Below are 27522 nucleotides of genomic sequence, written 5' to 3' on the forward strand. Positions count from 1 at the left end.
TACAAAACTACACATTTAATTCATCAAGGCAAATTTTTAAATTTTTTGACCGTTGATTATCGTTCTCGTGAAAATTCATATTAATTAATAGTTTCTCGATTTTAACCATGACGTGGATATATGTATGGAGTATGGAGAGATAATAAACAAAATACTCCAATTTATACATAAGTATTATTTAAAAAATTTATTGTTTTATTTCACTAAAAGTGATTGATTACAGTTGATAAACAAACATTCATAGTTTCTTCTGAGAAAGTTAGTATGAAATGTTGATAATATTGATATAACAATATTGTAGCATAATACTCTTTTTTATTTACTTTCGCAAATTTAATGAAAAATATATTATTATTTTTTTTAGACAAAGGAATGTATTTCATTCAATTTTTTTTTAATGAAACTCTTCAGTGATTTATTCCAAAATAAATTTCGTGAAGCAATTATGACATATTTCTTTGGTAATTTTTGGACCACGTGCTTCCACAATTTTTTACTTAAAATTGCTTGGTCAGTTTTAATTAATTGTGAGTTACAACAATATTATACATTTATTATAAAATAGTTTATCTACGTTTGAAATTTTAATCATTAAAGGCCAGTTTTTAATTTGGAATAAAACTAATTTGTTACAAAAATTCAAGACATTGTCAAATATCTACTGATTGTGATATAATTTAGTTATTTTATTTAAATAAATGAGTAAAAAATAATATACATCGAAGCTAGATATCGTTTCATCATTGGTCTTATAAATTTAACAAATATTTAATTTTATAATCAAATGTTAATATTAATATCAGAATTATTGTATTAATGAAGTGTACTGATTATTTCAGATTTGAAGCCCTAAGTCAGTGAATCCACAAAAAACTCAATAGTTTTAAATTAAGGAACAAAAACAGGTCTGACAAATCATTTATCAAACCAACAAAAAAATGTCGCAGATAAATGTATACAGTGAAAAAATTAGCAGAGAAGTTGCGAGTACTTCTGCAGCCACATTATCTGCCTCCAACAGCTTGACAGACCTAGCGAGCCTGTTCGCTAGGTCTGTCAAATTGATTTGCTGTCATACCTGTCGAGATCCATAAGGGGTCAGTATTAGTAAGTGGTACTATCATTAGTTGTCAGAGGTAATTATTAATAATTAAGCGTAAGAATTAAAAACAAACTATGATAAACTTGTAATAATTCAATTTCTTTATTTGTTTAGATAATATTTGGGGGTTTTGATAGAGAAAGTTGCGAATGACGTCATTTTCCCGTGCAAATATTACATACCAGGATGTACAATGTTTATGGTATATATAGAGAAGCTGGACAACGAAAATGCATGCGAATTCCGTCCTTATAGTCGTCCGTGCCCTAATGCTTGATTCAAGTTGAAAGACTCATTAGAGAAAGTCATGTCTCATCTTGTTATAAATCATAAATGTATTACTACAATGCAAGGTAATTATTATTTGAATTGTTTTTATTGCTCTCCTCTCCCAATTATTAGATAATTATTATGACACTTAATTATTAATTATCAGCAATCTGCAGTGGGAAAATAATTACACAGAATTGCGAATCAGGGATTAAAAAACTTGGGCTTAATAATTTGTCAGTATTTTTAATAAAACTTCATATTTAATAGTTTTGAGTACTTTTGAAATAAATTTAAAAAAATAATATCGATATGGCAGGATCAATTATCAAAAATTTGATGAACAAACTTATAAAATAAAGGAATAAACTTGTAAAATCAACAAACTATTGAAATCTTCACCAAAAAATTGATATAAATAAACAATAATTTAAAAAATTAAATTCACTCTTTAGTAGAAATCGAAGTAAAAACAAGAAACTCATTTTCAATAAAATAATAAAACTATATTTATGACACTGGTTAGCTAGTTATCATCTTTTCAGTATACGATTATTATGATTGTTTTATTATTAATCGATAAAATAGATAATCTTTTTATTACGTTCTTATGAGTCAAAATAATTAATTAAATTCGTTATTTTAATTACAATATTTATGCTAAACATAAATAATAATATTTATCTGTTATTTATATTGACAATTTTTTTCAACTATAGCGTTATGTATTTATGGGTATGGACGATATTAATTTTTTTTTTAACTTTATATTATTGGTATTATCATTGTAGGCTTTATTATTATTATTATTATTATTATTATTATTATTATTATTATTATTATATTCAAACAAATGAAAATCAGTGTGAAACGTATTTTTAGAGACATTCGAGGAACTTAAGACAAAATTATCTGATTTTGATTATTGTTAAGAGAATTGTAATTCTTCAAAATAATTTAAAAAAAAACCTATAAATTTAACGAAGTATCATTTAAATAAAAGAATAATTAAAGTAAGTTTACTAGAATAAAATATCGAAATTATTTTATTGGCTATATCATTTTTTTTCAGGTAATTCTTTTTTTATATTATTATACCTCCAAAATCAAGAGTATCAGTTGAAGATGCAGTTAATGTGTTACTTAGGTACATCAGTTATTTTGCGTCTGACCAATTGCCGGACTGGTCATCGGACATATGGCACATTATGTCAAAAGAACCTGAATTTGTAGGTAAATGGAACGTTCAATGTATTAGGACAAATGTTAAAGAAAATCGAAGAGAGATTCTAACCAAAGCACGCGAACAATGTGGATATTTTCATTCAACTCACAATAAAAACACGGATTATGACGATGATAACTGGGATGATAATGAAGATGAAGAAGATGATGAAAAACGTGATCCAGATTACTTTAATTATGTATATTCTAAGCAACAAAAGAATCATGATACTTTTGACGTGAAATTTTCTAGACATTTATGGAATTCAATAAATAAAGTAGCTCCTATCGTGGAAAATAAACCTAATACTCTTGGATTGCAGCCTAAAGTGTGGACAGATGTATTAGCATTAGAGTTCTGGAAACAATATCGACTAAAATGTTCCTTTGTTTTTAAAAAAGCTACAATTCAGGAATATGGAAATTATTACGTAACAATCTTCGGACGTTGTAAAGCCAAAACATGTAAAAATTTTTTATTTGGATATGTAGAAGAAAATCCAGGGGACTATGGTGATGTCATAATTAAAATCAACTGCCGAGATACAAGATTCGAGAAACATGAAGACTGTAAACGACCCCTTCAAGGAAAAAGAAGAGACGAAATGAAGAAAGAAGTAAAGGAAAAAGGTGTGAAAGGGAGTAATCTTGATGCTGCTTAAAAACTTCTTCAGCCTGGTGATACTCAATGTCCAGTTATGAGTAGAGCCAATGTCTTATACCAATTGAAGAAAGAGAGTATCGAAGATAATTTTGATGTACGTCCAGAAGATCGAAAAAATCTTGTAAATGCACTGCTGTCTATCAATGAAACACTAATTTATCAAAGCTCTGTGATAACCGTATGTTTGAAACCGTTTTGGGTATTTTATGCTACTCCATCCCAAATTCATTGTTTTAGAGAGTATTATCGTTTGCATAGAAAATGTTCAAGAATTTGTATTGACGCAACTGAAGGAGTTGTCAAGAAATTCACTGATCCCATCAACGGACGTACAAGCGCAATTTTCTTATATTCAATAGTAATAAATTTTGATGGTACTTCCTTATCAGTGTTTCAAATGCTGTCAGAAGCTCACGATGCCGATACCATCACACTTTGGTTAAGAAAATGGGTGCGGGAAGTATCCAATAACACGACCCCACACTATCCTTATGAAGTTGTGTGTGACGGTTCACGAGCTCTTCTTAATGCAGTATCTTTAGCATTTAATAGTCGATCATTATCTGATTACATAGAATTATGTTTTAACAACGTTTAAATGTGCCACTACAACCCAGCCAAACACATATATTCGCTTGGACACGGCGCATTTTATTCATGCAGCTAGTAATTGGAAGTGTTGGAAGTCAGTAATCCATAAAAATGTTAAGTCATTTTACTTGTACTGTATTGCACTACTCATTGAATGTGATCAGTGGAAAGATCTAGAAAGGATTTTGATATTAACATTAATCATTTGCAATACTGAGTATGAAGATTCCATGATTTGTTATAATAATAAATTTATTACTCCTCTAGATGCTCGAGTTGAGTTGGAAAATCTTATCAGCAACAGAAAAACTAAAATTTTAATAGATGACATGGAAGAAAAATAAAAACTATGGATTTTAGTACGGATAAAAGTGACATTTTAAATGACACTTGTTTTGAAAGCTCATGTGACAATAATGTTACAATTAAATTATGGGCAGATAATCTTGCTTCGCACTCAGACAATATTCAAAATATTGGTACCATATTAAATTGTTTTTATGTTCCATTATTTAAAGAACCATTGATACATATAGCCAAAGAATTCCCTTTATGGACCAAAGTTTGTGTCCCAAATAAAAAGTTACCCCCAACGTCTTCATATATCGAAGAGGATTTCAAGGACTTGAAGATTATGTTGAATAAACAAATCACTTTACCAGCACGTATAGATATTTTCGTAAAGGCTCATCTTAAAAATCTTTTGGGCGGGGTTGTTTTACTTCAAAATAAAATTACAAAATTCGTTGATGATAATCTTAATAAATCATCAATATCAGTTGAAAATTTAAATTGCCATGATAAAAAGTCTGAAGAGAAATTAAACAATAATGATACGTTTCAGGACATTTTACAGAACGAAAATTGACGAGGATTAGGAAATGATCCGAAGCATGCTAATAAAGAGTGGATGAATTATGAAAACGATATCAATTTTCCTGATCAACGTGGTTTAGACGAAAATTTTAAAGATGATATGTCTAGTGAGAAAAAAAATATTTCAAGTATGGACATTAGTGATAACGACATTCTGATGAAATCTATAAATAATCACCACGATTATGATGCAACAGCTAATACTCCATTAAGTGATAAAATTTATGAAGATAATACATCAGATGTCGCTCTTGAGAAAATTAGTCGAAAAATCACAAAAGAAGGTAAATATTTCCAAGACTGTCCTGAATTAAAATTGGTAAATAATATGATTAAGTCTGAAAATAACAAAGAAAATGCTTCAGCTATTAAAAAAAAGGAATTCGTAAAGAAACTTACCTATTAATAAATGGAAATAAAAGTGGACCAATTGTTTATAAAAATATGCATTTTTTAATTCAAAACACATGTCCATTCGATTCTATAATTCAATTACTTTTTAATGGAGTACTGGAAAATGAAAGCTTCAGAAAATATGCAAATGGATCCGAAAATTCGAGTTTTAAACTTGCTTTAAATTTAATGAAAAATGGCGTTAAGAAGAACCCGAAAATAAACAATGAACGATTTTCTATTTTACATAAATTTTATAAGGAAATAGAACCAAGGCAAAAAATGCAGTGGACATTGGACGAAGAAAAAAGTAAAGCTCTTGTCATATCACGTGTAATTGACTGTAATGACAATGTGACTAGATTATGGAATATTTTGTTTCAAGACGAGCCTAGTTTATTCGAAAATTTTCTATGTGAATCACAACAGTGTAATTTTCGATTGAGTAAACCAGCAATAGGTGTAGATTATCATGTTCTACTGAAAAATGGAATTCAGGATTTGCAGTCTGCGTTGATTTTTCGCGGTTCTTTTAAAAGCTTTGTCCGGTTTGTAAAAGTATACAAACTTGTGAACAAAAGCTCAACATGTATATTTATATTGAGCTCGACATACGGTTGCGTAACGATATTAAAGGCTTATCATGTAAACTAAGAAATTTTCCCATTATTTTAAATATCAAAGAAAGTCAAACTGAAGTCCTACGGTATCGGTAAGTATAATTTTATTATATTTTTTGTAAGATACAAAAATTTTTAAATTGATATTAATTTCTATTTCAGTTTGTGTGGAGCTATTGGTCATAATGTGAATCATTATATTGCATATTGTCGAAGATTGTCAGGAATTTGGCGATTCTATAACGATATGTTACCAGCATCACAAATAATAGGTGATCATTCTGAAATTGTGCCACATGGAGTACTTTATTTACGAGAAAATTCAGTAGACGAATAAGTAACTTTATTGCAATTTTATATTTTGTTATTACGATGTCAAAATGATTTTTATTATGTTATCAAAGACATACTATTTAATGTTAAATTTTATTCTAAAAAAATTTTTATATTTGTAATGGTAGTATTGACAAAGCAGAGTTCTTCAATTTTCAAGAAATTTTATTAATATATATTACCAAAAATATATTAAAAATTTAATTTCTTAGATTATTTTTCTGCATGATTATTAAAAATATTATTTTATACTCAAATACATGCTTAGGTCAAAAAATGAAAAGACAAGTTCATAAAAATTTAATTATTTGATTAATTCAGTAATGTTATTTGTCATAGTTATTTATTATAAAGTTAAAATCTTAAGTGTTTAGTTTACTAATAGATCTATCGTTATTTAATGATTGTTCTTTGGCTAGTTTAAGTGCATCGGTGTACAGCATTTTAAACTCTATTCAAAACCAGCTGATTTTTGCTATATTTTTCACATAATGATGAATAATTTATAATAAGGGCTTACGATGTGATTATTTCTAGCAACAATAAAAGATGTATTGATAATAAAGAACTTTTCTTGTTATATCTTTTATCTGATAAAAAAGTCTAATAGATTATTCATTAATTGTGTATTTTTTCTGATTTGTTTATTCAAAAAATAACAAATATCCATATGCTATTTTATAAAATAGTCGTATAATATGAAAACTGTCATTCGAGATGAATCGTTAATACGGAAATAACTTAATGTTACGCATCGTTTACGTTATAATTAAAATCTTGTTAACATGTGTTGATGAGACTAATAGAAAAACGACGATATTTTTTTTTAATAAATAGTATGCTGAAGAAAATGTTATTATCGATAAAAAATATTTTTTTTTAACTATTAAAAGTATCCTATCATTAAACTTTATTGTTTTACTTAATATACATAATTTACTTTCTATTTGCAAAGTTTATTTATTAGATTTTTATATTAATTTTAAATTAAAATTCTTTTATATTAATTTTAAAGTAAAAATCTAAGTCATCTCATAACGAAAGAAGTACAGAAAAAATTTGATAAAGTTTTCGTATTCGAAAATTAAATTATATTATCATCTATTTTAAATGAATAATTAAAAATATTGACTGAGAATGAAAAAGAAATCGGTTCTAGAATATATTGTATCAATATATAAATATATAATTTGCATGGAACTAATCCTTTTCTATTTTTATCAATCAATATATTTAATCAGGAATCTTAAAAGAATGGATAAGTACAAGAAATACGACTTTAGATGTTAAGAAAGAGTTCATTTTGTTTGTATAAAATAACAAAATATAAATGAAAGTAAAAACCGGGTGATGATGATGATTTTGTTGTTGCTGTTATTGTTGTGTTGTCTCTTTGAATCGAATTCAAATAGGCCGCGCATAATTTATGAGAACTATGCGCATTGATACTGCGCATGCGCAATAACATTTAATTAAGATTTATAAAAAAAAGTTAATTATTTAATTACAGGATAATGAAAGCCGAACAGTTGTTTATTTTGAACGAACAGTTATTGAATAGTTCTAAACTATTACAAAAAAAAAAACATCAAAATATCTATAGTTCGTGCCAAATTGAGGGTCAATTTTTTGATAATTAAAAAAAAAAACGAACAAAAAAAATTTTTGATAGAACAATGAAGAACAGATAACGAACAGTTGATAGAGCCAAAAAAAAGTGCAAAAAATTAATTTCCCCCCGCCAATTTAAGAGAGCCAAAATCAGCTGCAAAAAAATATATGAATATCAAAAGTCGATATCTCGAGATATACCTCGAAGCTAGTCCTTAACCTAATTTTTATAATAAACACATGGTAATTGTAAACAAATAACTTATGACAACAATAGATGTTAAACATTAATGAAATAATTACATCAAATTTAAGTAACTTATTAAAATTTCAATAACAGGTGAATATGATTATCAATTGTGGATTTATCAGTGTCAAAAAATAATCCGTGAAGCTGAAATAAAAAAAAATTAGGCGCAAAAGGATTATTAGTGCTTTATTATGCAATGAACTAGTTATACAAAATTGTAGAAAAAAATATACACAAAAAAAATTTTGGATTCATCCTTTATTCAAATTACGGCGAGACTATGGCTTTTTTGAGGCCATATTCCGAACTCTTTCTTCGTATTCTGAAAAAATTGAAAATTACATCCGAATGACAGCAGTCCAATTTGAAGAGCTTCTATGTTTAGTTGGCCCGAAAATATCAAAACAAAAAGTTGTAAGAGAGCCTATTTCAGTTCCAGCACGACTAGCTATGACTTTGCGGTAAGAATTTTTCAAAATAGTTGATAATTTATTTAGCGTAGTCATCATTGTACCATAATAATAATTAATTTCTAGATTTCTAGCAACTGGTGACTCAATGTCAACGATGTCGTATCAGTATTTAGTTGGGTTAACAACAACAGCAAATATAATTGTCGAAACTTGTCAAGCTCTATGGAGTTGTCTTAAAGAAAAAGTATTACCGCATCATTTGACTGAATCTCATTGGCTGAAAATTGCTGATGAATTCGAAAAGCAATGGCAATTTCCACATTGCATTGGAGCTATCGATGGGAAACATATACACATACAGGTATATTTAATTTCATATAAATGAATTAGTTTGATGTGTATATCTGAATTATGTTAAACCATTATTATTATTATTATTATCATAATAATAATAATTATTATTATTGCAGTGTCCTGATAATGCAGGTTCTTCATATTACAATTATAAAAATAGTCACAGCATTGTATTGATGGCAGTTTGTGATGCTAATTATTTGTTTACTCTCGTTGACATTGGTGCTTACGGTAGAAGAAGTGATGGAGGGATTTTCCGGAGCTCAGCAATGGGTCAGAAGTTCCGCATAAATATAAATTAAATACTAAATCGTAATTTTCAATTGCGGAACTTGAACAAATTTAGATGAACATGCTACCGCTGGTTTTAATAACGACGGAAGCTTTAATAATGATTCATCAAATGCTATGGACGACAGTTTTGATGAAAGTACTGACCAGGATAATAATAAATATATTTTTTTTGAAATTACAAGTCACTAAGAAAATATTAAACTAAATTTCCTAAATTTTTTAGAATCTGCCAATACAAAAGGAAAAAAACGTCAGGAAATTGCGGATTCTGTAAATGCAATCAACCGTATCGCTGATATTATTAGTAAAGATAAAACATCAGTCGCTCTACCGGCGCCGCCAAAATTGGATCAAGTTGGTGGATTTTTAATCGGTATCGGCTATCAGTTACGACAGCTACCAGATGATGTCCATCTACAGTCAGCAAGTCTGGTTTTGGTATGTTCATGTCACTATTTTCAAACTTCTGACCCATTGCTGAGCTCCGGAAAATCCCTCCATCACTTCTTCTACCGTAAGCACCAATGTCAACGAGAGTAAACAAATAATTAGCATCACAAACTGCCATCAATACAATGCTGTGACTATTTTTATAATTGTAATATGAAGAACCTGCATTATCAGGACACTGCAATAATAATAATTATTATTATTATGATAATAATAATAATAATAATGGTTTAACATAATTCAGATATACACATCAAACTAATTCATTTATATGAAATTAAATATACCTGTATGTGTATATGTTTCCCATCGATAGCTCCAATGCAATGTGGAAATTGCCATTGCTTTTCGAATTCATCAGCAATTTTCAGCCAATGAGATTCAGTCAAATGATGCGGTAATACTTTTTCTTTAAGACAACTCCATAGAGCTTGACAAGTTTCGACAATTATATTTGCTGTTGTTGTTAACCCAACTAAATACTGATACGACATCGTTGACATTGAGTCACCAGTTGCTAGAAATCTAGAAATTAATTATTATTATGGTACAATGATGACTACGCTAAATAAATTATCAACTATTTTGAAAAATTCTTACCGCAAAGTCATAGCTAGTCGTGCTGGAACTGAAATAGGCTCTCTTACAACTTTTTGTTTTGATATTTTCGGGCCAACTAAACATAGAAGCTCTTCAAATTGGACTGCTGTCATTCGGATGTAATTTTCAATTTTTTCAGAATACGAAGAAAGAGTTCGGAATATGGCCTCAAAAAGCCATAGTCTCGCCGTAATTTGAATAAAGGATGAATCCAAAATTTTTTTGTGTATATTTTTTCTACAATTTTGTATAACTAGTTCATTGCATAATAAAGCACTAATAATCCTTTTGCGCCTAATTTTTTTTTATTTCAGCTTCACGGATTATTTTTTGACACTGATAAATCCACAATTGATAATCATATTCACCTGTTATTGAAATTTTAATAAGTTACTTAAATTTGATGTAATTATTTCATTAATGTTTAACATCTATTGTTGTCATAAGTTATTTGTTTACAATTACCATGTGTTTATTATAAAAATTAGGTTAAGGACTAGCTTCGAGGTATATCTCGAGATATCGACTTTTGATATTCATATATTTTTTTGCAGCTGATGGTAGTTTTCCAATTACAGAGCATAATGCGACTCAATAAGCGGTCAATACTTAATTATGCTGAAGCTTAATTGGAACGTGAATTAGTTTTCAAATGCTTCAGCAGAGTGTGCTAAGCTCAGTGTTGAAAAATAAATATTCATAGTTATCTAAGTTCAAAATAAAATATATCGACACTTTCCGATACGACTTGTCAATTGAATTGTAAAAATGAGATTGTCAAAATCAATTGAAACGATAAAGAATTGTCATTTATTAGATAAATAATTCACTGTTTATAACCAAATTAAAGAAATCTCTCAATTACGTAGTTATGACAGTACTTAATAGAATACTTAAATAAAAAATTTAAAAACTTTGAAATATGTTATTTTATTTGTTTTGCCATTTATCATAAACTTTCAAATATCACAAAATTTTAATCATAGATCTTAATGTAAAATATTTGTTTTGGCATGTTAAAATAAAGCCTTACAAATTTTGGAACAATAATGTATAAACAAAATTTCGAACAATGCCAACTTGAATAAAAAACGCTTGTTAATTTTCTGTCACTAAATTGGTATTGATTGCGAGTATCACACGAGAATAGTACTTTTAAATGTGCTCGATTGTGCGAAGCGTTGCTGTAGTTGGAACATTCAACGTTGAACATTATGCCGCATAATGCGCTCTAGTGCTATAATTGGAAAACTACCGATATTTTTAATTTGACGCTGGCGTTTGACGCTGCACGTGTTTTTATTCATTTCAGCTAGGTGGAGCTATAGTTTGACGCTGAAAGCTAGCGTCAAGCGTCATCATGAGGTTACAACTTACCTGTTATAAAATTATTTGGATTTTTTTTGTTACTAAAAAACATCAATTTTTGTAATTAAACTTAGAAACAATTATAAATTTTTGAAATAACGCTTATTTAAAAAATTGTAAAGTAAAAATGAATTTTGAAGTTTCAAATATTATTCAAAAGGCAGAATTTTTAAGATCACTGGGATGTTGTTCAGTGTGTTCTTTAAGGTTAAGTGGGATTCCGAATAATGATAATTTTCATTCTACCATAACTTATTCTGATACGGTAAAAACTGTTGTTTTTTTTTCTCATTTATAGGTACAGTATAACCTGGTTATAAGTTATATTTCTTTCTCTCTTTTACTCATGATATATTTTATATATAGATATAACTGCCGTGAGAGCGAATAGAACGCCCGGTGTAACTTGTAATCAGGTTGTGCCGTATGTTAATTTAATAAATTTATAAACACAGTATTTTGATAATAATGAAAAGCAAACTCATCAGATTAAATACTACTTAGGACCATATGATTTTTCGTATCACGTGCAAAAGAGCTTCAAATATTTGACAATATCATATGACAAACCCAATTTAATTTGCTAAACCAAATGATTCCAGGATAATACAAATGAGTAGGATAAAAACATCGAAAGACTTTAATAAGTTCAGATTATCTTATTATCATTGAAGAGAAAAGTGTTTCAAATATACGAAATGATTTGAACATGAAAAATAAATTTTTCTAGGAATACCTTGTAGTAAAACATTCAATTCTAGAGCCCTTCAGGAAAAATATTTTTTCAAGAAATTAATTTTTATTTTTATTTCAACACGTGGATTTCGCGATTGACATCGTAAAGTTCGTTCCATTTTTTTACAACAGTAAGACTTATAGCCCACAGACGAAACGTAATTGCGCTTGAACTGACACACAATCGAATAATATAAAATTTGATCAAAAAATTAAAAAAAAAATTTGGAAAACGGTTGACCCTAAAGGCCATCCCTGCAACTTTCCGCTAAGTTCACACACACACACACACACACATGTACATACATAGTGACACCCTCGCGAGAATAGTCAGGGAAGCTTCCTAGGACCTCAAAACGTCGAGATCTGTTGAAAATTTGATTTTTGCAAAACGGGGTAAAACCAATAACTTCCCGTTTGTTGAAAATTTTTAATTGTCTTAGCGGGAAGTTAAAAAACACTCTTGAATTATTCACAACGTATTGGTCAAACAAACGTTTTCTTGAGGAGGATTGCCTTTGTGAGGATCGAAAAAATAGGTGATTTTCGGGATTTTTTTTGACTGGGATAATATAGGAATTTGGGAATCGAGTTTTTTTGTTTTATACAGTATACGTTAAAGATTATTCTCCTAAATTTTCATAAAAAAACATCATTATGTTACAAAGTTATTAGCATTTTTGTGGAGCATTAAATAAATTTCCCCCACCACGGTGCAATCTCTAACTCAAAAACGGATTATTTAAAATAATAAAACGAAACAGCGTTGTAATCTGTATGCAGTGGTTATCGTGGTACGTAGGTAATTTTGAAAATTTGGATTAAAAAAAAAAGGCGACAGATTGAAAGGTTTTTCGTTTTTTTTCTCATTTTTTTGGATTCGAACAATCCTAAAAAATCTTAGCAATCAAAATTTTCGAAATCCCCTACGTGCAACAATAGCTACTAAATAGACAAATACGGAAAAAACATGTATGTGTGTGTGTGTGTTTTCATCGCGGTTGGTGCCATTCGAAAGGGCTTCGCCAAACTCAGATTTCCTGAAAATTTGAACCGATTCGGACCGAAAGATTTTGAGAAACTTGGAGAAATTTAAAAAAAAATAGGAAAAAAATTTTTTCAAAAGTAGTTTTTTTGGAATAACTCTTAAACTGCTCAACCGATCGATTTCAAAAACTAATCAACTTTCAACCTTGAAAAAACACGTCGATCACTCGAAGAGCTCAAAAAAAACGGCCAGGTATTAACGGAATTAGCGGGAAGTTGCAGAGATGGACTTTAGGGTCAACCGTTTTCCTAATTTTTTTAACTATCATTTATTTTTCACCAATCTCCAAAATTATTTAATATTTTAATGTATACGATTATAATATATATTATTCAGTCTTTTTGTTTTTACATAAATTCACCGTAAGTATGTAAATTTGTATTTGAATTGTTTTTTTAATACGCAGGCGCAAACACATGTATTAAACACTTACTAACGTAAACACGTAGAACGCTCGGACCTGGATCAAGATATAGATATAGATATACTGAACTCAGAATCTTGTTAATTTTTAATATTTCAAGTAGTAATTTGGACTCCAGGATAGCCTTTTACTTTATTGGCATTTATATATCTGATATTACTGTTTAAAATAATATTTTTTCCTATATAATTATTGAATTGTATAGCGTTCAAATACTAAATATTATCAATTGATAATTAAAATTATGATTTTACTGTTTGAAATTATGTTTATTATCCATTGATTATCATTTGTTACAGTTCATTTTTTATGCAATATTCAAAATCCTAAATATTAAAATTGATGGTTAATTGAAGGTAGCTGGGTATCGAAATAACTCGAAAACATGGACCCTGATTCCTTGTTGGTGCAGAATTAGAGCGCGCCCATATGCGCGCAATTAGAATTCCTGGTAATATAATAAATTGCATGAATTAGGCACATCATAAATGTATGATTTGAGTCAAATATTTGTCGGTTGCTTCATGAATTAGAACTCTTTTTCCAGTGGTGACACGCATTAATATCCTCGGACAAAATATCCTTAGACAGATTATGCTCAAACTTTGATATACTGTCCTATTTTTAGATGAACACACACGAAATCTATGATACAAGAGCACAACACGGTAACAAGCTTATGTGTTGGTTTACTGTCGAATAAACAGTAATATTGATTCAGTACATATTTTGTAATAATTTTTATTTTGTGCTTTATAGCATACTATAAAATAATATTCATATCAGACAATAATTTTTATTTTATAAAATATTAAGTTTGTTTGATATTGATCATTTGATAAATAATTCTTGTGATCTTTCGTTTATTAACATTTGATTGTAGTGATATTTTGTCTGAGGATATTAACGTACGTAACCCTTTCCAGTACAATAGAATATATAAAATTTCGCCAATGCAGTAATTTAACGTATTTACCTTCTCAGCGATGTTCTCAGATTTTCTTATCAAGAAAAGTTTCCATTACTTTGCTGGCGACGAGTTTTTATTTAATTATTGCGAACAATATATTCATACTACTACCAATAATATTAGAAAAGAAAGACAATAAAAAAAAATTTGTATATTTCACATAGCGGTAAGGTATAAATTTTTTATTCTTAATTTTCGCTGTCCTATCATATTTTTTAAGTAGATTTCATCGAAATCTATCTATTGCATTGGCCCTCATGTCAAAATTAAGTCGGAATTTTTTTCTATAATATCATCTAACTAGTCGAGTATATATATCAGGAAACACCAAAACAGCCCCTGTGAAAAGCGGAACTCAAAATTCAAATTTTAAAAGGTTCCTCATGGAAGTTATATTTTGGCACACCCTAATATATATATATATCTATATATATATATATATAACGTGGCTTGTGTACATGATAGCACCTACAATTCTTAACGGATTTAGATGAAACTTGGTACACATATTCTTTGAATAATAACCTTGAATTAATTCGAAGATGAGCAAAATCCATCAATAAGTTCAGAAATGGTAGCTTTTTAAAATTATCAAAATATTGAAAGTCATGTTTTCGGTGACTTCATTGGTATAACTTTTAATTGAAAAGAGATGGCTAATTTTTGATGAATTCATGTGAAAGTTCATGAAATTACCTTTAATTTGACATATACAACATTGACATTTTGATCATTTTTAGTTATTTTATCAAAGTTAAGAGTGCAATTGAACCATTTTCCGGCAATGTCCAATAGTACAGCCGACTTATGAATGTTATTCTATCGAAAATTCTCAACAAATCCTAATGAAACTTGTTACACATATTCTTTGCATAATAACCTTGATGAGTTCGAAGATGAGCGAAATCCGTCAATAAGTTTAGAAATGGTAGCTCTTCAAAACTATCAAAAATTCGGAAAAAAAAGAAAAATTAAGAGTAGCAAAAAGATTATGTTGCACATGAAATTTATTGCACAAAAAAAATATTTATTTGGTGCCGTAAGATGGACGACGGAGTTCAAGAAATTCAAGAAACATTTCATTCAATGTCAGACGAAAGTTATTGGGATGAGATGATAATTTATTCTATGAAATCTACCTTCCATGTCGGGTGTGGCCGAATGGCGTTTTATTTCATGTAAAGTTGTTTTAATGTTGAACTTGAAGTTTCTCTCAATTTAAAAAATTCCTGTTTTTTCATTTTTGTTTTTTTTTTTTTTTTTTTGTATTAAAAATCTCTATACAAAAGAAATAAAGTTTTTTGAATAATTTACTGATTATGTAAGATTGACGACAAAAATATGGAATGAAATAATTTTTTTTTTAAGTTAAGTGATCTTAAAAATGTTAGCAAAATCGTTACCACTCAGATTTAACATAATTATTTGACTATGCTTGCACTATTAAACGATAAACGAACTTGAATTCTTCCAGAATCTTATGTATTGATATTTGTCAATAGATTTTTATGAAATTATATTTTTTGTGAAAATTAATTATGTCTATTCATTAAGTAAAAAGATTAGACTAAAAGTCGACGATTAATAATTACATTGAATATAAATTCTTTGTATAAAATGATTTCTAGGAACTAGTACACTGAAAAAAAAAAAAAATGGACAGACTGATATGGTATGAATCTAACTAAAATAATGAGTAAATTACGACCGTGAAAAAATTGATTCTAAAAAAATTAATTTGATTCAAGAGAAAAATTTTTGAACCAAATAAATTATTTTTTTCTTAATTTAAGTAAATTTACTTAAGTCAAAAATTTTTTGTTTTAATTTACGACAACGAAGCTCTTCAAAATAATATTCTTGGTACAAGAATTTTTCGTTTGAATCAAGTTAATTTTTTTTTTTCAATGAAAAAGTATACATTTTAGCTATAAAATCACACGGTTTTATAAATTGCAATATTTTTGAAAAACTGTATTCAATATAAGTTAGTTTTATAACACATGTATGTTATTTCAATAAATTTTTTGCAGATGAAAAACATTTTTGGAGATTTAGAATCTAATCAAACGTCCGAAATATGCATTATATGTTTGGGAATCCTTCAAAATGAAATTCAGAATTCATCAGTAGAAAAGGTAAAACTTTCATAAATAAGTACCTTAATCCAAGTATTAACTGTTCGTAACTCGCACTCAGATGCGATGAAAATTTTTTAAGATCGAACTGAAAACAATAACTTTTGAGCCGAGTTTTTTACCTAAACGAAAGCTTCTACTCTGAAAAAAGTAGACAATATAAAATCAAGATCGCAGTTTATAGTCGAATCTTAAAATTTATTAGTTTTAGGATTTTCATGAAAAACAAAATGTTTTCTTATATGTATCTTACGGTGTTTGTCGTGAGGATAACATTTATTAAAAAAAAAAGATTTAAAACGATTCAACCCATGCAAAATGTATATCTGTATATTTGTCCAGTTGAATCTTTTTTTATCGCTTTGATCCATTTCGAATCTTTTCGAATCTTTTTTTCTTATCAGATAAATTTGTTTTTAATAAGTAACTTATTTTTATTTTCATAAAAATGCATTATTATATAACGAAAAAGTTTTTATAGAGCTTTTTAATGCTTAATTTTCTGAAATGCATATAAAAATTATACTTTTTTTCTCTTGTAGATTTCACGAGAAATAAAATTGAGTGGATTCGACTCTGAAGTATTCACATGCACGTTAAATATACCCATTTCTGTAAAGTTAAGAGAAAAATCAATTTCGACGTTACTTAATCAGAAAACGAAAGAAAGCCATTGGAATGGTCCTGATATTAATAAATATAGTATCAAAGAAATTTGGAAAATGTTAATCTTGCCTAAAGTTGAAAAAATGACTTCGAAACGACAAACTACCTCTCTTGCATCTTCTCCTTTTTCTGTAAATATATTTTTTAGTTATTCCAATGATGAAATCGATTGTGAAAATTTGTAAGTAAAAAGTCAAATTTTTCAAATTTTTATTAAAAAAATTGTAAATTTTTATACCTTGAGGGTTGTTATTTTTATTCAAATTTTTTTTCTCTCTTAATAGAGGTCAAATAATAGTAAATTCTATGTATTAAAATATGCACATTAAAACATTTAAATACAATGATAGATAATAATTTATTCCTGCTTGTGTTGCCTTTGGGTATCAGGCTTATTGATCCTTGGACAAAATATCTCAAAAAAAATATCCCCGGAAAAAATATCTCCGACAAGTTATCCTTCGGAATCGTTATAATTTTCGAAAGTTAAAAAAAAATTCAAGGGCACAGCATGGTTAAAAGCGTATGTGTGTGTCTAATATCGAATAAACACACACAAAAACCATGTTAAAAGGGCGCAACACGATTACATTATGGTTTTATTAATAAATAAATTCTGTCTGTTTGGTATCAATTGTCGAAGATATTTTGTCCAAGGATCAATTATCATGAAACCGTTGCTTTGTCATCGATAAAAGTTTGGATTTTTGAAAATTTGTCCAAATAAATATGAAAGTTTGTAAAAATGCTGATAAATCTAAATCAACAAAATCACAGAAAAATTTACGTAGAATAGTATATAAATGATTCTATGTAAACTAGATCACCTGTGCAATTATACAGTTGTATATATGACCAACTGAACAAATAAAATTCCCTATTTTTAAAAATACAGACAACTAATAATATATTTATTCGATTTCAATTCCAAAAGGATAAGTGGAAACATGAACATTACTATAGATGAAAATTTATAAATTTTTGGGATAAATAAAAATTATCATTTGAATAAATAATTAATAATAAACGTGTATAAAAAAATAAATGATACATCCACTTAATGAACTTATGTATTCAAAAAGATAGATCCAGATGTAAAAAAACTATTATAATTATTTGAACAAAATAAATTGCTGATAAATATTTGTAATGAATAAATGTAGAAATGATTTTATGTATCAACGACATTATGATCATTAGCATTTTTAAGTTTGTGTATAAATAAACATTTGTAAACATGATGATCGGTACAAATGAAAGTTGTCCGAATGGATATTTGTATAAATAAAATTCTTTCCAAATAAATTGATAAAAATGAACATCTGCATTGAAGTTAATCTGTAAAAATGAATATTTGTCCAGAAGTTAAACTGTCACAATAAATATCGGTTTAAAAGAAGATTTCCACGATATCTCTCTAACAATTTTATTAGTATGTTGCAATCTATTGAGAACAAATGTTATAACATTACACCCTTAGAAGGGTGTACGGGGATGTTAAAAATTAAGAAAATGTAAAACTTTTAATGTACACAGAAAGAAAAGTTTCTTGACTGGAGAACAAAATTCTTGACTCAAGAAAATTTTCGGGTGCCTGAAGGAAGATCGAAGTTGTGTTGGCCGAAGTAAAAATTTTTCTTGAAATTCTATTCTTGGTGGAAGGAATTTTTTCTTAATTCATATTATCGTAAATACTTGATACAATAAATTTTTACATTTGATCAAAATTTTTAGATACTTCAGAGAAGTAGCGCCACCTACTTCAGTTAAGAAAAAAATTTTCTCACCTTGAGAAAATTTTTCTCTTGAACATTTGATACCCATTTTAACCTATTTTAGCGTGCAATTTTACATATTGAATGAAAAAAAATGATTTAATATTATTTGATCTTCCAATTTGACATGTTAGTCAATAAAAATATTAATGAAAATTTACTATCGAGAACTTTAATTTTTTGGAGCAAGAGAGAAATTTTCTCAAGGCAAGAAAATTCAATTCTACCAAGAACAGAATTTTTTAGAGCAAGAAGCTAAATTTTCTCAAAACAAGAATATTTTCTTGACTTAAATAAATTTTCTTGGATCAAGATCGTATTTCTTAAAGCAAGAGAATTAATTTTGTTGGATTAAGTGAAATTGCTTGTGTCAAAAATCATTTTTTTTTCGCTCTAAGAAAATAATTAGGAAGAAAAATATTTTCTTGACTCAAGTGAACCTTTTTTTCTGTGTATAACTTGTATAGGTTTAAAACGGATCTTATTGAATTTTGACATTTTAATTGGATCAACTGTTCTTAATTAAAGAGAATTCACATTTGCAAACTATAACGCTAATTAAGAGAAAATTTTCAGTCAGTTGCCATTCATTTCAAAATAAAAATTTCTTAATCCCTTATGTACAACGAGAACTACATCTAAGTTTCAAACCTGCAGGAGCTATAAGTTAAACATTCACTATTTTTTTTAAATATTTAACGCCCACACACTGTTGTCAGTGAATGAAACTTCTACTCATAAAATCCGTTTCAAACCAATACAAGTAATACATTAAAAGTTTTACGTTTTCTTAATTTGTAACATCCCCGTACATCCTTCTAAGGGTGTAATGTTATAACATTTGTTCTCAATAGATTGCAACATACTAATAAAATTATTAGAGAGATATCGTGGAAATCTTCTTTTAAACCGATATTCATTTTGACAGTTTAACTTCTGGACAAATATTCATTTTTACAGTTTAACTTCAATGCAGAAGTTCATTTTTATTAATTTATTTGGAAAGAATTTTATTTATTCAAATATCCATTCGGACAGCTTTCATTTGTGCCGATCATCATGTTTATAAATGTTTATTTATACACAAACTTAAAAATGCTAATGATCATAATGTCGTTGATACATAAAATCATTTCTACATTTATTCATTACAAATATTTATCAGCAATTTATTTTGTTCAAATAATTATAATAGTTTTTTTACATTTGGATCTATCTTTTTGAATACATAAGTTCATTAAGTGGATGTATCATTTATTTTTTTATACACTTTTATTATTAATTATTTATTCAAATGATAATTTTTATTTACCCCAAAAATTTATAAATTTTCATCTATAGTAATGTTCATGTTTCCATTTATACTTTTGGAATTGAAATCAAATAAATATATTATTAGTTGTATGTATTTTTAAAAATAGGGAATTTTATTTGTTCAGTTGGTCATATGTACAACTGTATAATTGCACAGGTGATCTAGTTTACATAGAATAATTTATATACTATTCTACGTAAATTTTTCTGTGATTTTGTTGATTTAGATTTATCAGCATTTTTACAAACTTTGATATTTATTTAGACAAATTTTCATAAATCCAAACTTTCATCGATGACAAAGCAACACAAGCAGGGATAAATTATTGTCTATCATTGTACCATATTTGTGAAAAAATTTAATTGTAACTAATGAAAGATTACAAAAGAACGACAATCGATCTATTTTCTAAGTCATAAGTAAGAAATTAGCTGTCGGTAAGGTAAGTTTTGTTAGGTCATTGGCGGTGGAGTAAATTCAAATTATATAGTTAAATTCAAACACAACTTTTTTATACTAAATAAGAATAATTCTTCTTGAAAGTATTTATTTTTTTATTTATTACAACATGTAAAGATTGATTATTGAAATAAAACAACTAATCGCTTATTTGATTTGAAATGATTTATTTTTCTTAAAAAATAACTTTTTTTTTTAATTATATAAAATAGTAAAATTAGATTGTTTCCCTGATTAAGAAATCTAATTTGAAATGATTTAAAATGATTTAAAACCATCGGATTTGGATACTATATAGATATAGAGATATACAATTAACATGGAAGTAATAATTTCAAATCATCTTTCTGAATCAGGGTTAAAAAATTACAGGCCAAAGTTTATTTTTATTGAGTAGAATTAGTAAATTTAAATGATATTATTAAATTTTTAATTTACTATCATTTGACCTCTATTAAGTGTTATATATGAAGTATTAAATGTATATAACTTGTTAGAAAGCTAGTTACTTTTTGAATTTCTTTATAATTATTACATTGACTACATTTCAGTTCGGATCACTCAGATGACCCCCATATGACTCAAAAAATGCGCTCCAATAATTAAAAAAAAAAAAAAAAATTAGAAAATACTCTAAGAAATTACTCAACTATTTTTTTCTTTCAAAAATCAATTACAAAGGTTATTTTTTTCTTGAAAAATAAATAAACGTTATGAGGTGTGCACTTCTTGACTCTCTAAAAAAAAATTATTTTTTTATTAAACCGTACTTAGTGATTTGAAAAATTTTTATTTTCTTAACAAATTTATCAAATAATTTTGCTGATTCACGTCCTATTTTTAGGTGACGTGTATTCAATTATACATGTTGAAAACCCAAAAAAAAAATTTCATAAACAGAATTTTCAATTGAAATGCAATCTTGTGTGATGACTTAATATAAAACTGTTTGGACCATCGATATCGTGTAAAAATTTTATTTTGAACAGATAAAAAAACTCCAAAAATTTTAGATTAATTAAAAACTTACATACACATTTGATTAATTTAATATACAACATGTGTGATGAAAATTTCGTTAAAATCTTAATGTCATACCGAAATCACAATAAAAAAGACCATTCGGCAGCCGAAATGGAAGTAGATTTCTCAAATAAAGAAAACTTATGTTTTATAAAATAATATTAACAACAATACTAAATAACTTAATTCATTGATTAAAAAAAACTCAATAATAAATTTAAAACTATTTAGAACTAATCTTGTTCAAAAAATTACTTATCAAGTAAAAACTACACACCATTTTGTCGAATTTTTTTTTAATTTTTCATTCTAGTTCCGACGGTAACTATACTTATACTAATCAAAAATCTGTCATTTTCAACTTCCCGCTAAGACAATTGAAAATTTTCAAAAATCGGGAAGTTATTGGTTTTACCCCGTTTTTAAAAAATCGACTTTTCATCAGATCTCGATGTTTTGAAGTCCTAAGAAGCTTCCCTGAATGTTTTCGCGATGATGTCCGTATGTCTGTGTGTGTGTGTGTTTTTTCATAGAGAAGCGAAAAAAATCTTCCAAAGACACTTCTATCATTGAAAGATGATGGCCGGTAGTGTGGGGTTTTTACCCACTAAAAAAAACTCCTCTCTCCTTTTCCGTAGATAGTATGGAGATGACTGGATCGGAACCACGTTAGCACTATTTCAATCCAGTCCATGTTGCGTCTTACGACACCTACTCCTGGTTACTGGTCCCTTTCTGCGAATTTTTCTTCTAGAAGGTGCTACGTGTTGGCTGCGACAGCTGACCAGTTATCTTTGTTTCTGAGCATGCAGATTATTAAGCTTTTGGAGGAGAATGTGGTGTCTATAATTTCTCCGGTGCTGCTTCTGTAATCCTTCCACCGTATACACTCAAAGAAAGTGTGTTCGGTGTCGTCGATTTCGTCCGGGCAGTATTTTCACGTTGACGTTCGGTGCAGCCCCATTTTAAAGAGGTAGGCGTTAAACTGTCCGTTTCCTGTCAATAGCTGTGTGAGGAAGAACGCCGTGTGGGGACACGGGGGTGCTTCTGAGAAAGCCAGACGACTTCATCAAGTAGGTCGTGGGTCTCAATCCAGACGAAGCCTGCTCCGCTTCCATTGTTGTCGACAGTGACCTTTTTCGAGTTTGCTATCCAGATCGCTGATTTGCCGGACTTATCTGCGAATCATGTTTTTCCTTCAATGTTTAGATATTACTCGCAGATAAAACAGATGTCGATTTTATTTTCAAAGACGCGATGGCGCAGCAGGTTTTGCACCAAAACGCCCCTATTCAAGTTGCCTTGCACTATGCGTGTCATTTCTGCCTCCGCGTGGCTTTATCAAGAGCTGTGCGGAATCCCTTGCAAGCTCCGGTGCCAGAAATATGGCATAAACCGTCCTGGGCATCTTTGTCCAAAGTGCAAAGGAAACATTTTGACTTCTCCGTGCAGCTTACGGCCTTGTTGGTTTCTTCGCCACATTTGTAGCAGCACATGCTTCTGTCTGGTCCCGCACACTGACGTGTTTGTTGTCCAAAACCAAGACATTTAAAGCAGCGGGTTACTTTTACAACTGGGCGTATACGGTAGCTAACCCAGCTGATCTTTATACAGGCCTTGTCAAGAGCCTTAATCGTGCTGGTCTCGTCTATCTCGCAGAAGGCTGCTCGATTGCTTCGTGGTGTGGGTTTTGTCAGATTTACCCGTTTGATCGCCAGGCTGTTAGCGAATTCACGTTTAATTGCTTCGCGGACGTCTCCCTCAGTAGAGATTTCATCTAGGTCGAGAATCTCGATCGTTGTTATTGGTAATAGCGTCTTGACCGTACCGATATTAGCAGTGGCTGACTTTACCGCTTCGGTAAAAACACTGCTATCTTTGGTCTTTCGGGCCATTTCGAGGAGAACGCCTCCGTGCTTCGTCCGTTTTATAGACTTTATGTCTACGTCTGTCTCGACAGGATTTATCTTGGTTTTGACTTTTTTCAGGAGATCGGCATATGTTCGGCCCTCTACTGGTTGAACTAAGACAGCCGTAGTTCTTGTTTTCCTTCTCCTCGGTTTCTTAGAGCCTCCCTCACTCGGTTGTTTTAGAGTTTTAGTCAAGGAAACCACTGTTTTGTGTTCTTCTTCCTTTTTCCTTTTTCTGTGCTGGATTGTCACTTGCAGAGGAAGAGCAGGGCATGGAAAGCTGCCTCTTCTTGTTGTTGCACTTTCTTTGCGGTGACAGTTTCTCAGAAGTGACCAAAACTTCCCTTGCCGGTACTGGGGTATCCATCCCCTGTACTGTAAACGATGTTTGAAATTGTTCTGACATTTCCATATCATCTTTTTCTAGGTTTTGGTCCACCCCGAGTATTTTATTTCCTCACTAACTAACTATTTGGCGCGTAGACATGTCGGGAATTCCCTTATCCGCCACCTGGGGAGGCGTCCGATGCGGGACCCAGCAAGCCCGACACGGTGTGTGTGTGTGTGTGTGTGTGTGTGACCCTTTTATAATTTTTGAACGGTTTAACCGATTTCATCCCGATTGAAGCTATTCGAAAGGACTTGACCAAACTTAGATTTTAAATATAGTTTGAATCGATTCGGACCGGTAGATTTTGAGAAATCTCAAAAAAACTACAAAACAAATTTTTCCAAATTGAAACGGGATGTCGTTTGCTCGTTGGTCGCCCCTTTTTTTGTTTTATTAAGGGCGCCACTGGATTTGTGGACTCAGTATCCAGAACATGGAGTAATAGGTCAGGGTTGTGAGAGATTGCTGAAAGGAACGAAAACTTAAACACAGAAATTCGTTTTACAAAATATATATTTATCCTATCCTATTTGCAACTGAAGTAAGGCCTTACAATAATTGATAGAAATTCATAGGATAATCTCATTCACACTCAACTCTCATTCGGTTACATTTCGCGCTGTCTAGCTGACCCTCACGTCGCTGTAGTACTCGCTGTCCACTAGACCCTCACGCTACTCTAACTTATTTCACGCTGTCCCACAGACCCTCACGTTACTCTAAGAGATCTACCCCGATGGCAGAGGAGTATACCATGAAACCGAGGTAGACTTTACGCACACACAATCACACTATTTACAATTTCCAATAATAACAATAATACAATGAATTATTTCCCTACTAAAATAATTTCCGTTCTTATTTCCTAATTAACATTCCTTAATTCCTAATTATAATTTTCCCATTTGCTAAATTACTGTTCTTAATATTACAACAATAATTATTTAATTCCAAGAGTTCTTCGTATCTTGAATTAATCCTATTTGTTATGTTCGAGAATTTATTGAATAAATTTTTAATCCAAGTTATATCAATTCCGATATTTGAGTAACCTTAAACATTGTCTAAATTATTTTCATTTAATCCAAATTATTTTATTTAATCCATTCGTAAGTTGTAAATTTAACTAAGTTTTATTTTCTTTCCAAATGTGAATTTTCGACAAAAGATATTGTAGTTTACACAGAGAGATTTTAGATTTGACCTTGAGAAGGTTTTATACTGAATTTTAGTGCGTGGCCAAATGGCCGGCTTTCTCTCAAGGCCGTTAATTTTTATGTTAGTTATTTTTCGACGAAATTTGACAAGTGTCAAAAAAAAAAATTTCTTATCGCTCAAGATAATAATTAGCAAGAAAAATATTTTCTTGGCTTAAGTGAACCTTTTTTTCTGTGTACTATTTTATTTAATGAAAATTACGATCGTAAAATAATAAAAATTTCTTCGATTTTCTTTCCGTGTACTTTTGAAAATTATTCATAATATTATATTATTATTATTATTATTATTATTATTATTATTATGAGTTTTACTTATATACCATTTATGGCTTTTACAAAGCTAATTGTCTCAGCGTCTCCACATATAGTCTTTTTTCTAAACTCTCTATTATCAACGTATGCTCTCCGCTTTTATATTATCAACACAATCTTTCAATTCTTATTATCAATATATTCTCCACTTTTATTATCGACATATCTGCTCTCACTTTCAAATTCCTGCACATACCTTTCATTATTCTCCATGCGGCTGTGGACCAACTTGTGCTTTCTGTACTGCATTTACCCTATTCTTCACCCCTTTCGATCGGTTGTTGGAATAGTGGCGATGAGGAAACCACAGAGAAAACCCATGCCAGTACAGTTCATAATATTATATTTTAAATTATTAATAACTTCCAAAACAGGAAGTTGAAAAATCTTTTTACAAAAGTCATTAAATTTATTGGGAGTTTTGACTTTATTATCTATCAAACCTCTATTTATTCAAATTTTACAAATCTTGATATTTATTTCAGAATGAAAAAATATCTAAATTCTTTAAAATTAACAAAAAAACAGACAGATAATCGTTTTAGTAAAAACAATATTGATAAAATTCTAAATGACATCACGGAAGAAATTGCTATGGAAGCTTTTTCTACTCCGCCATCTCAACCCCTTGTTCATGCAATAATGGACAAAGTTAAATGTACTCGTGAAAGTCTCTTTGTTGGAGGTTAGTAATTAACAATTTAAAATTGAAATTTTTGAATAATTGACATTAAATTTTAGGACGTTATATGAAATTATCTCGTAAACTGAGCCAAACTCCGTGGTTTGTAAATGGACAAAAAAAAATGGAAACTTCTGTTCAAGATATACTCTGTAATGTGATTGTAAACTATACTCGAGCTGAATGTAAGTTCTTATATTGTAAAATGATGGAATTTCTATTGTAATTTTGATGTCCATAAATTTTTGTTTGTAGCTTTTAAATTCCTCTCTTCTGGTCGAGAAGACATTGATGTACGAACAATAAATATAGGGAGGCCTTTTGCAATTGAGCTAATAAACCCTAAAATCACAACATTTTCCAGTGAAACATTCCGAAAGCTAGTTGTACAAATAAATGACTCGTCAGATCTAGTCAAAATCAGTTCTCATTTAAGAATATTATCACCGTAAGTTTTACTATCATTTAATATTTCCTGGCGATAGTTTTCAATTACTTGCTTAAATAAAACTTAAATAAAAAAACATTCCATACAGGGGTAATTCTCATTTCTGGGTATGAAAGCTGATGAAAAAATAAACATGTCTTTCTATGAAAAATAATCGCGAATCTTTTCAAATTAGGTCTCCACTATAGAGAAAAAAAGTCTTTGGGTTCGACACCTTGACTTATTCGTCTGTCTAGGTCGAAAATAGATTTCTGTCCTAGGCGGACGTATGGGGGTTTTTACGTGCAGACGATACTCAATCTATGAATAATACGCGCCAGTATCTGCTAGGCTACCCTGGCGAATTCGTGGTCACGATAAAATGATCGTGAAACGACGGTGAATGCACCGTGAATTCACAGTGTCGATAAATGATCTTCGCTGGACTATTGAACGACTGTCGTTTGACAGTGACTGACGAGTATAGTTGTTAAAATTTTTCACTGGTACTTTATGATTTTTATTCTGTATATATAATAATTATACTTCACTCTTCGAAAAACCAAAATTTTACTTGGTTTCCCCGATTTTTTACCTACCTGATGAAAAAAGTT

At 29.4% G+C, this 27522-nt stretch overlaps 2 protein-coding genes across 8 annotated transcripts in view; both read left to right on the top strand.

Moving 5' to 3' along the window:
- The first annotated feature begins 86 nt into the window (after positions 1-86).
- Positions 87-4386, top strand: LOC141531475 (uncharacterized). Of its 6 annotated transcripts, none has more exons than XM_074249317.1 (5): positions 87-258; positions 365-527; positions 840-1136; positions 1217-1455; positions 2520-4386. In XM_074249317.1, the coding sequence occupies exons 4-5, from the start codon at positions 1436-1438 to the stop codon at positions 3256-3258; spliced, it is 759 nt and encodes a 252-aa protein (XP_074105418.1). In that variant the 5' UTR covers positions 87-258; positions 365-527; positions 840-1136; positions 1217-1435; the 3' UTR covers positions 3259-4386. The 6 variants fall into 6 exon arrangements, with proteins under 6 accessions (XP_074105418.1, XP_074105421.1, XP_074105422.1 ...); XM_074249320.1 differs by having other exon boundaries at positions 840-1107; XM_074249321.1 differs by having other exon boundaries at positions 840-1097.
- Positions 4387-11393: 7007 nt separating this feature from the next.
- Pus10 (Pseudouridine synthase 10) overlaps positions 11394-27522 on the top strand; it is a 32817-nt gene continuing 16688 nt past the window's right edge. For both annotated transcript variants that reach the window (XM_074249311.1, XM_074249310.1), the window contains exons 1-6: positions 11394-11678; positions 16624-16728; positions 17271-17575; positions 26285-26484; positions 26541-26666; positions 26737-26929. In XM_074249311.1, the coding sequence (XP_074105412.1) occupies positions 11541-11678; positions 16624-16728; positions 17271-17575; positions 26285-26484; positions 26541-26666; positions 26737-26929 (1067 nt within the window). In that variant the 5' untranslated portion in view covers positions 11394-11540. The remainder of the gene's footprint in view (positions 11679-16623; positions 16729-17270; positions 17576-26284; positions 26485-26540; positions 26667-26736; positions 26930-27522) is intronic.

This window comes from Cotesia typhae, unplaced genomic scaffold (assembly GCF_013202065.1).
Source record: "Cotesia typhae breed Kobodo isofemale line unplaced genomic scaffold, CoteBio_Ctyphae contig_5, whole genome shotgun sequence".
In the NCBI taxonomy this organism is placed as follows: Eukaryota; Metazoa; Arthropoda; class Insecta; order Hymenoptera; family Braconidae; genus Cotesia; species Cotesia typhae.